Here is an 11,912-nt window from a genome sequence, read left to right as displayed (position 1 = left end):
TGTTACCATCATTGTATGGATTTTATTGTATTTTCGTGTCAGAGAAAGCACGTTTGCCGTTTACTACATTTGTTCTTTCAACAAGCGCATTAAACTGCTCTGGTAGTCTGCTTTCTCTAGATCTGCCAGTCTCTATCTAGTATACATCTACATGTCTGTTTTCTGAATATGTCTATCTGTCTATAGCTCTCTCTGTTGATCTATCTATGGGATAGATAGATAGATAGATAGATAGATAGATAGATAGATAGATAGATAGATAGATAGATAGATAGATAGATAGATAGTAATTACCAAATGAATAAAAAATATGTTTTCCTGCTCTTGAAATGTTTATTTCTTTATCGATCGATGTATTATACACCTTTCTTTATTTACAAAACATACACAAATTGTAAAAACTTTGTTATAACACTTATAGAGCCTCATTTTATGAGTAATGGTAGGACGACGTAATTCTTTTTCGTTCATCAGCATTTGTTAACAGTTCGTTCTTCTTTCTATTTTACGGATGTACATTGTATCTTGAGCACGGACTGAATGCAAGTCGACAGATCACAAACTTGCGTCCTCCGAAGATTCTGGCCATGGTTGTAGGGTCGGCAGGAATACATATCTGACGTAGGTGGCGTAGGATGATGGATCTGCCGCTGATCCCACAAAGGTGTAAACAGTGGCTCTGTAGAGAGTGAGGTATAAATTTAATTATATCATACCAGTATATTGATGGTGCAAATACAGAGATCTGATTGGTCGAGACGCGAAAAGAACCGTGGTATATTGGCGATATACCACGGCTGGCATACGCGCGAGCTCTCAGCTTGAGCAAAAATCCGTTAATGACGTTCCAAGCAAGAATTTCAATATACTCAGTGTTATGATATAATAGCAATAAATCACACCCAGCGACGGTATTATACCATCCCTGGGTATGCTTTATTGCTTAAATATATTATGCGACTGTGTTATTATGTACTTTGTAATTATGCGACTAATGCCCATATACATGTGGACGCACACTGCCTTACTATACACAACACTGCGTATATTTATACAACTTGTGATTTCTCAAACATTGTATTATTGAGTGATCCGAGTCGATAAAAGTAACATAACTGCAGTCCTGCTTTTCAGACCTCGTAGCTGGCTAATCGCGGTTAGAGTGCGTCGTGCATGAGCGATGTGGAAGCGACGAGTGCGAGAAACGAAGCGACGTCGCTTCATTCCTCGCCATGTCTGTCCCCGCTGTCAGCTGCACACTTTACCTTGATTACTAGATTGCGTCAGTGAAGCAGCGGGGTCTTGAACGCGAGACTACATTTAGTTTTTGTTGTATTAAAGCGAATTGCACAAAAAGCAATTACAGCAGCCCGGATGACCTTACGGTTCTATACTAGTATACACGGCGAAGGCCCTGTGAGCATTAGAAGCATCGAACCACAAGCGAATATCAGTCTGGACTTGAAATCCATTGTCTTAAAAATAACAACTGATGTACCCGCACATATATTTCTTTGGGGAGGGAGGAAAAGAGAAGAGGGGCTACAAATCTACATTACGCTCAATAATTCTCGAGTCCTTTTATACTTACGATCTCAAGACGGGTGGAGTTGACATGACTTCGTATATGGTCTTGCCGCTGATTTTACTTTGGCCGATGGCGTTCATATGTTTGACGGCTGGATCTCTAAAATGTGGAAAACGTAAATTAAAACGTTACGTCAAACAAAGGGTAAAGTTAAGTATCTCATAAATGCCTGCACATCGATGCGAACTATGTCACAGTCGGTATGTCACAATACTACATTTATTCTAAAAAGATTTGTGTATGGTTCTTGACAGTTAGAATACGTGAAGCGATGGCGTCGACGCGGTGTTTACTGTTTAAATTTCCATTTTATTCCCTGAGCACTGATGTATTTCCTATTGCTGCAACGATGATGGCTGTGCCCTCACTGCAAGTGCAAAGTACGCCCTCTTCGTTTGAAGCATGGCATAGTGGGCTGGTAACTACCCAAAGCAAGAGTTGTCATTTTAAATGACATGATGATAATCTAAATCATTTGGATTGTGATTTGAGCCTTTTGAGCAGCCGGGAATGTTTACTGATGATTCCGTTAGGTACAGCCGAAAACAACAAAAATGGACCTGACATACAGATATCGAACACATAACCAAAAAAGTTTATTTCTTGCTTTGCTTTTCTTTCGTTATATTTTATTTGTCCGCGTTATACTTTTTGTTCTATTTGTTTCACATCGTTTTTGTCCGCAAGAAATGCAGATGCCTAGCTGTGAATATTAGGGCATGAATCGCGGAGCCCGGGCATGAATTCTAATTAACATTTCTTTGATCAAATAAATAAGAGTAAAGTTTGAATTGTTTGGAAATATCTTTACCTTCTGTCGTCGCTTTTAGGCGGAGGAAGCCAGTGGTCATAATTTGTTTCCACAAGGAACCATCTAGCATTGAGAAAAAGAAAACAAGTAAGAGATGTGTACAAGGAAATTATGCACTTGATAATATGCACTTGAAAAGAAATTTAAGATTATGGCAGCGTTCATGTTACTGTAAAACATTGTTCTGAAAGCTTGTTTGTGATATCACAACCTCTTTTCAAAAAGGGTGCATTGTATTTTTTGAAAAAAAACCCACGTTTCTACTGTTGCTCCTCAAGCCATACGTACGTGCCGTTGTTTGGATCCAGCAGCCAGACATCTCTTGCCTTGACCCGGTCACGTGTTACAACAGCGCCCTCTCCTGCTTTCACGCCACCGATGATGTAATAGACAGGTGCAATGATTTGTCTGGTTGCCAGTTTATGTAGGGCATCGTGGAAATTGGTTTCACTTTCAAAAATCTGGAATAAATGAGAGAGAAATGCTTGAAATAAAGTTTGATTAATGTTTAACAGGATTAAACTATGTCTAAATTGCCTGGCCATTACTAAAACTGTGGTCCAGCCGACTCATTTGATTATTCGTACTACCAAAACCTGGGAAATCTCGATCACTTTCATAATCAGTAGAAACTAATGTAGGTGACATAGTCTTGTACATTGTTTTGCATATGGTTTCCACAGCGACGACCATATATTTGTCAGCCAGAAATTTTGAGTATTTGATGATTAAGCTAATTTAAATGCTTGATTCAGTACAGATATGGTCCCCTTTAGTCTAGAGCTTGTATCAAAAGTCATCTTATCTGCCCGATACTTACCTCTCTCGGTAGGTAACTTGAAAACGAAGCGCCCCCTAGGAATAGAGCGTTGAAAGCCTCGAGCACGTTCTTCCACCAATCAGTTTTTGACCCGGAGTCGCCTGAAGTTATTCAAACAACGACAACAATAGTTGGAAATTTGACGTGTTGGCATGGCTCAGAGTGCAAGTATACGCTACGACGGTCCATCTTTTCCAATTCAATGCATAACTTTGTATGATAGGTATGTGGGAAAAAATATATATGAGGAGGTGAGATTCCCCTAGTGTCTACAACGTACAGATATTTTTGCATGATTTGAAAGTTCCTTGAACCGTGGAGCTAGAAACGGACAACAGCAAATACAGCGATCAAATCATGAAAACTAGACAGGATGACTTTGTCTTTTGTCAATTGCCCAGAAAAGGGTAGCTCATGACACTCCACCAGGTAAAAAGACTGAGCACGGAGACATGGGATTGCGCAAGTTTGGCTAACAAGCCATCGTGAAGAAAAGGCTAAGAAACAATGGCACATTTAAGTTGAAGAGAATGAAATGGTACTGTGATGCTGCTTACCTCTAGCATCTACTGTAATGGTAAAACCGTTGGGCCTCATTCCTGTCAGCATACCAGAAAATCCTATGAATGTAGTTCCGGTGTATATGACCTAGGGCATGCAGTTAATAATTGAAAGTAAAGACGTGAAATACGGATTACATTTTTCATTTTATTATTAAGCCAAATCACTGCTTGGGAGAAGAGAGGATGATGAGAGAGAGATGCAGACACAGAGACAGAGACAGACAGAGACAGAGACAGACAGAAAAAGACGTCTAAAATGAATACACATGACGTAAGCACAATAATTGAAAAAACCGTCAAAAACGTGTTTTTCTGAAAGGTTGCCGAGAAAACAAGAAAATTCGAAAATAAAGTTTTCCTTTATATGTCACGGTGACGTCTCTTACCTTTCCTCCCTTAGTAACATCGGCTATTATCGTCATATTTCGTAAGACGTCGACAAATCCATAGTCCATGTTGCGCCCATGCCAGATTTTGCCATTGGCATCTTGAGCAACGATACTTGTACAGAACCTTTGGATCATGAAAGAGACGGTAAAAGACTTCATATTACGTAATATGGTCTTTTTTATATTGAATTCGAAGACTTCTAGTTTTTACATTGTTTTTGCATACAGTCTGTGTACAAAACCTCGTAAAAGGAATTTTTTGAGCTCAAATCAGGCCGCTGCTAAACCTAACAAAACGTATCCTTTGTATGAACAGGTGGTTGCCAGCCTAGAGATATAAATTTCTTAAGTATGACCATCTCGAGTCAGTTCATATTTTTCGGTTCATTCTTACCTAAGACAGTAAGAGACAATTTTGACCGACGTACTTGCACACTACTGAAATGTTGTGACGTCCAGAGTGGTTGTGTCGAACGGATACGAGGGCACGACATTTGGGGAAAAGTTGATACGCTGCTCTTGTTTTTGTTTGTTTGTTTGTTTGTTTGTTTGTTTGTTTGTTTGTTTGTTTGTTTTTGTTGTTTCTCATTGAAGGCGACTACTGCCACTAGACAATGTGTCATGAGAACGCATGTAACACCACTTACGTCATAAATTCATACTCTAGGTTCAATGCAATGACGTCAGCTAACTTGACATCGGTCGCCCTTGCGAAACCCTCCATCTCTTGGCGGTAAGGGCTCGGAATCAGTGGATCTGCTGCCCTGGCAACCGTTTCCAGGAGAGGAACAACAACTGGAGGGAGGTAGTCCCTGCAAATGAATTACGAATAACGGAAGAAGAGACGAATGAAAATACGAGAAGTGAAATGAATGGCATTGAAAAGGATTAAACGGCATCGAGAATAATGAATGATCGAATGAAAATACGAGAAGTGAAATGAATGGCATTGAAAAGGATTAAACGGCATCGAGAATAATGAATGATCGACAGTATATCTTCCTGGCAGACATACATACATAATTACACACACACACACACACACACACACACACACACACACACACACACACACACATATATATATATATATATATATATATATATATATATATATATATATATATATAGATATAGATATAACGGTAAAAATACTTAAAGTTAGTTTCTGATTTGGCATATGCATACTTTAAGTTAACAGTACATGCTATTTCATAAGATAATACTCCCTTTCTAGATACAGAGCTGGTCACAAAGATACGGCGAAGGAGCAGATATCTACAACACTTTATTCGATTCGACACTCATCTTTACAAGAATTCTGGAATCAAATTTGATCAAAAATATGATGAACGTCAAAGTTCGGTAAATAAAGTCTCGTGACATGGGATCCAATAGAGGAGGGATCAAAGGTTTCGGGAATGGAAGATCTGAAAAGTGCGTTCACAGTAGTAAACTTTGCGATCGGGTCAATTCCATGAGCGGACTTTGTGCGCGTATAGTGGACGATGAGCGGTATCACCCAGGTAACCAAGTCACCGTATTTTCTACCTGAAATGTTATGTTCCTGGGTGTTTCAGATAAATTAGGGTCAAATGAATAGATTGGATCCAGGAGCAATTCTGGGCTTTGAGTCAAAGTATGAACTTTGAGTCAAAGTATGAATTTAATTTTACGAAAAGATTTTGGAGTGCAATGATAGAATTGCAAATCAGTACATGCAATTGCTAATACAGCAGTACACGTATTCGCACAGTGTTGTTTTGTTTTGTTTTTTGGGGGGTTTTTTTTGGGGGGGGTTATCTACTGTGTAACACTACGTTTCAGCGTTTTGGTTGAATCTTAAACGATAAAAGTTTCAAAATCTTGATTAAGTGGCCATGCAAAATTCGTCATCAAGGCTTATGCAAATAGTGACACAAAAGTCTCACTCTATTGGGAGCAGACTGTGGGAAACTATGTCTTCTTTACCATAGGACTCCTTGAGCTTATTGTCAGTGACATTGTATGTTTCGGTTTTCTACATGGTACATTTTACATTTTCCAGTGACAAGATCGCGTTTGCGAAATTTTTGGCCAAAAGGCAGCCCTCATAAAGTAGTTTGTAAAAAACCTCTTTGCGTGCATTGTGTAACGGCTGTGACCTGGAATAAGCAACATCAGGGATCTGCGCAGTCCCTGTAACGATTTGATGGAGGTTCAGTGACTTTACAACAACAGCCCGATCCAGTTCACTGTTGTTGCATTACGTAACACATCAGCCATCTTTAATATCGTAGGGCTTCATCGTGGATGTGCATTTTTGCTACATAACAGCGGGGGTAATTAAACTACTGCATGCTGAAAACCATCACGCTTGTTCTCGCACCTATCTAAAACTGCATATCCACGAAGCTATGGTTACTGCAGGGACAAAAGAGAACACCAAGCACTGTAAAGTGTGTGGGTCGCGCTGTTCCAGACATAGACCATGAATTCCACTCGCAACGTTTGTAACTGCAGATAGTAGCTGGGACAGTTATAGTAGCTGGGACAGTTCATAGCAAAATGGCGTTCCACTCCCCGATATGTCACGACGGCCCAGTGATTGCAAGAATTATTATTGATTGCATTTCCAACATAGCCTTTTTACATTTTCAGGTCCGATTGCCAGATTTGTTTGTGTCATAACGCCTATGTAAATGTCCATTCGAAATAAGAAATCTGCTCTGTTGTTGCAAAATAGGATAGCCCTATAGGGACTGCGACTGAAGGGCAGAAGATTGTCTATACAGTCTGTAGTCCATAGTGCACAAGGCCTAACTTGAAATGTCAAAATTTATATATCGAGTTACTGTGCGAATCCGACGACTATGAGTGCGAAACAGGCCACTATACATGATTTACATATTCGTTTAGTTATGTCATCCGACCCTGAACACAAAAATAAACTGTACGTATACATCGTAAATATACGGCGGTTGTTAAAACATTCACGGTCAACAACCATCTGACATAGTGACAACAGGTAAGTGCTATTCAGTAATCGTCTGCAGCGAGGGCCAAGCGATCGAGCCAAGCGCGTAACCGTAGTAAATCCCGGGAATTAATGTAACTCACCGAAATGTCTCGATAATAAACTTCTGCAACATTTTTTTGTCCCAGTCCTTTACGATGTTGTCCCATCTCTTCTCCGGTGGAGTGTCCAAGTCGAACCGGTACCTGGGTGCAGGCACGGTGTGGTTGATGTGCTGACATGCCGCGTATCCAACCAAGGCAACGAACGTGGCAATGGCAATGGCCCGCATTTTGAGTGTTTCTCTGAAATGTCGATGATGGAAAGGAAAGCGAGAAAATATTCCACTTTGCTCGCTTTAAGGGTAACTTCCGAAATAGCGTGTTTCACTTGTTATGGATTCACAGATCGATACGCCCCCTCTACACTAAAAGGCAGTATTCCTTGTTGTATTGATGTACGTCAGCTGATATAATTGCAACATGTCACGTGGCAATGCAATGTCCACCTATCTGCGGATTGCTACGGGGCGTTAAAAGTCAGGTGACATTGGCTGAATACGTAGTTCCAAGGTTAGTTTGCAAGGGTCTCGTTGTAATAGGCCAATCCTCACTCCATCCACAGTCCCATCGTGTTCCACGTCAAAGGGCACAGTAAGTGAGGCTACCCACAATTCCCCTTGATTTGTTCACTCAGACATTTTTTACTAAAGGCTTTTTCAATTTTATCAGTTTCTTAACAATTTTTAACTTACAATTTAAGTTCAGGATTATTTGTTAAAACTATGTTCCAAAATTATTGATTATGCTTAAAATTCAAGAGTAAATTGAATGAGAAGTCGATGTTTGGAGGTGCTAAAAATTGCATACTTTTCAAGATAAAGTTATCAGCAACTAAGATGGTCTCATCATACCACCTGTCAGACATGCAAATTTCCTTTGTTACGAACATTGCAAAAAATCAATACCCTTTCTTTTGCCAACACAGATGCAACTTATTCCCTTAGTTTCCTTGAAAATATTGTGTATGGCTGTCAAAAATCTATGTCGACAAAATTACAAAATTGCTATCTCCTCCGCGGAAAAGGGGTTGATCTTCTCATTATTCACAGTGAGAAATCAGAAAATTGTAATGATCAGAACTATCTTGCCAGATTTTGAAATATGAACCGATTTGTTCTCTGTACAGAAGAAATTTGCTTCAGTTCGGTAAGTGATCTCCGTGTGTACAGATCATGGAGAATTATGGGTAGCCTCACTTACTGTGAAGGGAAACGGTCGTCGGAACTGCGCCTGTGCGAGTTTCTTGTTTTCAAACAATAATATATTTCGTGCACGATATCTAGATGCACCTCATCATCATAGCTGCAACATTTAAATTATACGAAGTAGATTATGACAGACATGTTTTAACTTTCATCAGTCACCATCGTATCTTGAATACAGTGTTTACATTGGTCGCATGGGCCCCATATAACATTTTAGCCCAGTTCCGACGACTGTGCGTGTCCCTTTAACATAGTGAATAATGTTCAGCAACATTATATTGTGGTTTAGCACCCTGGCCCGTATAGCTCCCTATAGATCAGCCTTTTAAAGGAGTGGACACTTTGATGTTCTAAGGGGGTCTTGAAGATTTTTGTAGAAAATTCCAAGAGTCTGCCTTTGAACCACAGTGAAAAAAATCAGCCATGGGTGGTAGAAAAAAAATTGCCAGCATACATGAAGTAAAAAAATATGGCACAGACAGTTATAGACTTGGTTCAAGTCGGTAAATTTAAAAATATAAAATAATTTATAATAGTTCTCTTGTGTCTCTTCTATTTTGTACAAACCTATCCGGAATTTGGCAGCTCACGCCAGGTTTTCCCAGCGGGTTGAGTGCGTCGCGTTTGAGTCTGCGCAGTAGTGAGTTAGTTTCTGCCGGATCGGGTGAAACTCCGCTGTATAGCACAGGCGTACGTATTCTTATACAGTACCGAGGTTCGGCCTTCGGCCTCACAGTGTTCCACTCTCGAACCAGAGTTCTTATCGCGCGTACGCTAATAAGTATCTCTGGCACAGGCAGATTAATATTCATGTGACCCCGAGGTCATTGGAACGTCAATGAACTACTTTTTAACCTGTCGCGCACTGTAGCTATGGTATTGCCACAGTAACGCGCGGCAGTTCGAATTCGTTCCAGCACGCGCACAGTTATCTACAAATTCAAATAAAAACGCCATTTTCTCTTTTCAGTGTTTATTTATTGTTCTTTCTTGAGTATTCATATATACGGCCTTGGTAAATAACTTTGAGTGCAGGAGGGGTCACAATTCAAGAAAATACATCATCAGCAGACGATACAGGGGATTCGCACAAAGGTCAGAATAGGTCAAAGCCTTGTTTCTTCCCGAATAATTGCACTATTTAAAAGTAGTTCCAATGGTAATTGTATTTTTCAAGTTCGTGTTTCGCTATAAACTTATAGTAATTTGTTTTCAAACCGATGAACATTTTTGCATCGAGGGTGGACTTTGTATTTTCGGCGAGTTCGTCTTGGTGTCGGTTTTCGAGCTGACTTCCGGTTTGCGGATCGGTATGTGGTGATTTACCACGTAAACAAGACACCTGTGACAGAGTCATTATCGGCGACAGCGCAAGGAATTGTGGGAAAGACACGCCGATAAGAACTTTGCGGTGGAGATTGCCTCACAGTGTCAGTCACTTCCCATCCGACGACGATCTACGAAACGTTCCGTACGCCTGTGCTGTATAGCGGTCACTCCACTCATCGCGTTCACCCCACTCATCGCGTCCACTCACGGGCGCGCGCGTTTCACATGAAAGCAGAATACAAATCATTGCGTTCACTCCACTCAAACATTCACAAATCACTGACTTGAACCAAGTCTGAGACAGTTAGGGATGGACCATTAGACCTTGGGAGGGGGGGTGGTCACAATGAAATTGTGAAAATTTTTTTTTTACTATTGTAAATTTCTGAATTTTTTTTTCCAATTGAGATTAGCTGTGCAAATTTTTTTTTTCAGAGTAAATTTTCAGATTTATAATTTTTTTTAGTTCGTCGCTGTCTGAAGATAAAGAGGGCAAAGATGTGGTGCCAAGCACCACAAGCGGCCACGCAAGCGGTCACGGGGGGGGGGGGGTCAGGAGAGGGGTGTCCCCCTGCTGCTGTTGGAGCTTTTGAAAAATAGAGATTACAATGGTTATTTGGTGGCACTTGGGGGGTTTTTTTGGGGGGGGGGGTAAGGAGGGGGTGTCCCCCTCCTGCTGTTAGAGCTTTTGAAAAATAGAGATTAAAATGGTGTTATTTGGTGGCACTTGGGGAGTATTTTTGCGGGGGGAGGTCAGGAGGGGGTGTCCCCTCCTGCTGTTAGAGCTTTTGAAAAATAGAGATTAAAATGGTGTTATTTGGTGGCACTTGGGGAGTATTTTTGTGGGGGGAGGTCAGGAGGGGGGTGTCCCCCCTCCTGCTGTTGGAGCTTTTGAAAAATAGAGATAAAAATGGTGTTATTTGGTGGCACTTTGGGAGCATTTTTTTCGGATTACACATCTTCCTCTGAAACATGGTCTTCTTGCTCCTCAATAGCTTCCTATAGTTTTGAAAATTGACTATTTTGGTTTCCTGGCTTCCCTTTCTACTGCGTGGTGAAATGGCTACATGCACCCCACCAAACATCATGCATATCTCATGATTTACAATTGATTTTGACAAGCTGAGAAGCTAAAATAAGCTAAATAATATAGTTAAATTTGCATATTTGTGTTTTTAGAGCAATTGTTGCCCTTTTTTGATCAAAACATCTATTTCTCTGTAGCAGCATGTCCAAATTGATTGGATGTGTATAGATGTGTTGAAATTTCAATATTTGTCTTTTTAGGGCAATTTATGCCATTCATGGTCAAAAAAATCTGTATTCTCTGAAAGGGCTTGTCCAATTTCTTTGAAATTTGCTACACAAAAACGATTATTCATGCAGATTTATTCAGTATTTGCTATCGAGAAACTTTCAAAGTTAAACCCCTTTTGTGTGTTTTTGTGTTGGGATTTGTTGGATAGATGGCATTCTACGTAGTGTATTGTTGAATGTTAAAACATGTGTTGCTGTTGTTTTTTGAGGCTGTTTTTTGAGAAAAAAGAATTGAAAATGCCTTTTTAAAAGCAAAATAATACATAATGACTTGATATGTTGTTTTATCATTATTGACGTGTTTCTACTTGTTCACCCATTCTTGCATTCATCATTGCAATAAAATGCTGTGAAAAAAATGAAACTGATGTGGCCTGCATCTGTTTACCTTGATCTTAAAAGGCAAATACAACTTTCTGTCTTGACAACCATACCATAGTTTCAATGTTTTACCTAGTGTACCTGCTTGGGTTGTACGCAGGAAACAAGTAGAAAACAGGTTCTATAATTTCATAATTTTCAAGTGATCAGAATACAAAAGTCCTGAAAGATAAGATAATCACAACTTCCAGTATAAGGGATACAGTCACTCTAAATTATAAATTAAAATTAAAAATGTGCCGGGAGGATGTACTAAAAAATACAGAAAGTTGCTTTCTGTCGGTAAAATCTAAAAAAAATTCAAAATTTTAAAGACTTTTGCAGATTTTTTTTACGCCTTTGTCTTCTTATTTATTTTTTTTTATTTTGCAAACTAGTTTGAAGATTTTTTTTTTCCTAACTTTCTGCTCTGAAAATTTTTTTTTTCTGTTTTTGACCACCCCCTCCCAAGA

General features: G+C 39.7%; 1 protein-coding gene across 2 annotated transcripts; it reads right to left on the bottom strand.

Moving 5' to 3' along the window:
* Positions 1-313: 313 nt before the first annotated feature.
* Positions 314-7,803, bottom strand: LOC139114296 (N-acylethanolamine-hydrolyzing acid amidase-like). Of its 2 annotated transcripts, none has more exons than XM_070675909.1 (9): positions 7,271-7,803; positions 4,819-4,983; positions 4,169-4,295; positions 3,777-3,867; positions 3,217-3,320; positions 2,688-2,857; positions 2,400-2,462; positions 1,592-1,687; positions 314-679 (listed from the first exon to the last, which is right to left on the bottom strand). In XM_070675909.1, the coding sequence occupies exons 1-9, from the start codon at positions 7,456-7,458 to the stop codon at positions 556-558; spliced, it is 1,128 nt and encodes a 375-aa protein (XP_070532010.1). In that variant the 5' UTR covers positions 7,459-7,803; the 3' UTR covers positions 314-555. The 2 variants fall into 2 exon arrangements, with proteins under 2 accessions (XP_070532010.1, XP_070532009.1); XM_070675908.1 differs by having other exon boundaries at positions 2,688-2,860; positions 3,220-3,320; positions 7,271-7,801.
* Positions 7,804-11,912: the final 4,109 nt, after the last annotated feature.

The sequence above is a fragment of the Ptychodera flava genome, chromosome 16 (genome assembly GCF_041260155.1).
Source record: "Ptychodera flava strain L36383 chromosome 16, AS_Pfla_20210202, whole genome shotgun sequence".
NCBI lineage: Eukaryota > Metazoa > Hemichordata > Enteropneusta > Ptychoderidae > Ptychodera > Ptychodera flava.
This window is presented reverse-complemented; position numbering and strand designations above follow the sequence as displayed.

Excerpts from the sequence above, each read along its gene's own strand:
- LOC139114296 (XM_070675909.1), bottom strand. The coding sequence starts at position 7,458 with ATGCGGGCCATTGCCATTGCCACGTTCGTTGCCTTGGTTGGATACGCG. Across the intron at positions 4,984-7,270 it reads TTTATTATCGAGACATTTCG|GGACTACCTCCCTCCAGTTG; the intron begins GTGAGTTACATT and ends ATTCATTTGCAG. Across the intron at positions 3,321-3,776 it reads CATTACAGTAGATGCTAGAG|GCGACTCCGGGTCAAAAACT; the intron begins GTAAGCAGCATC and ends GAATAACTTCAG.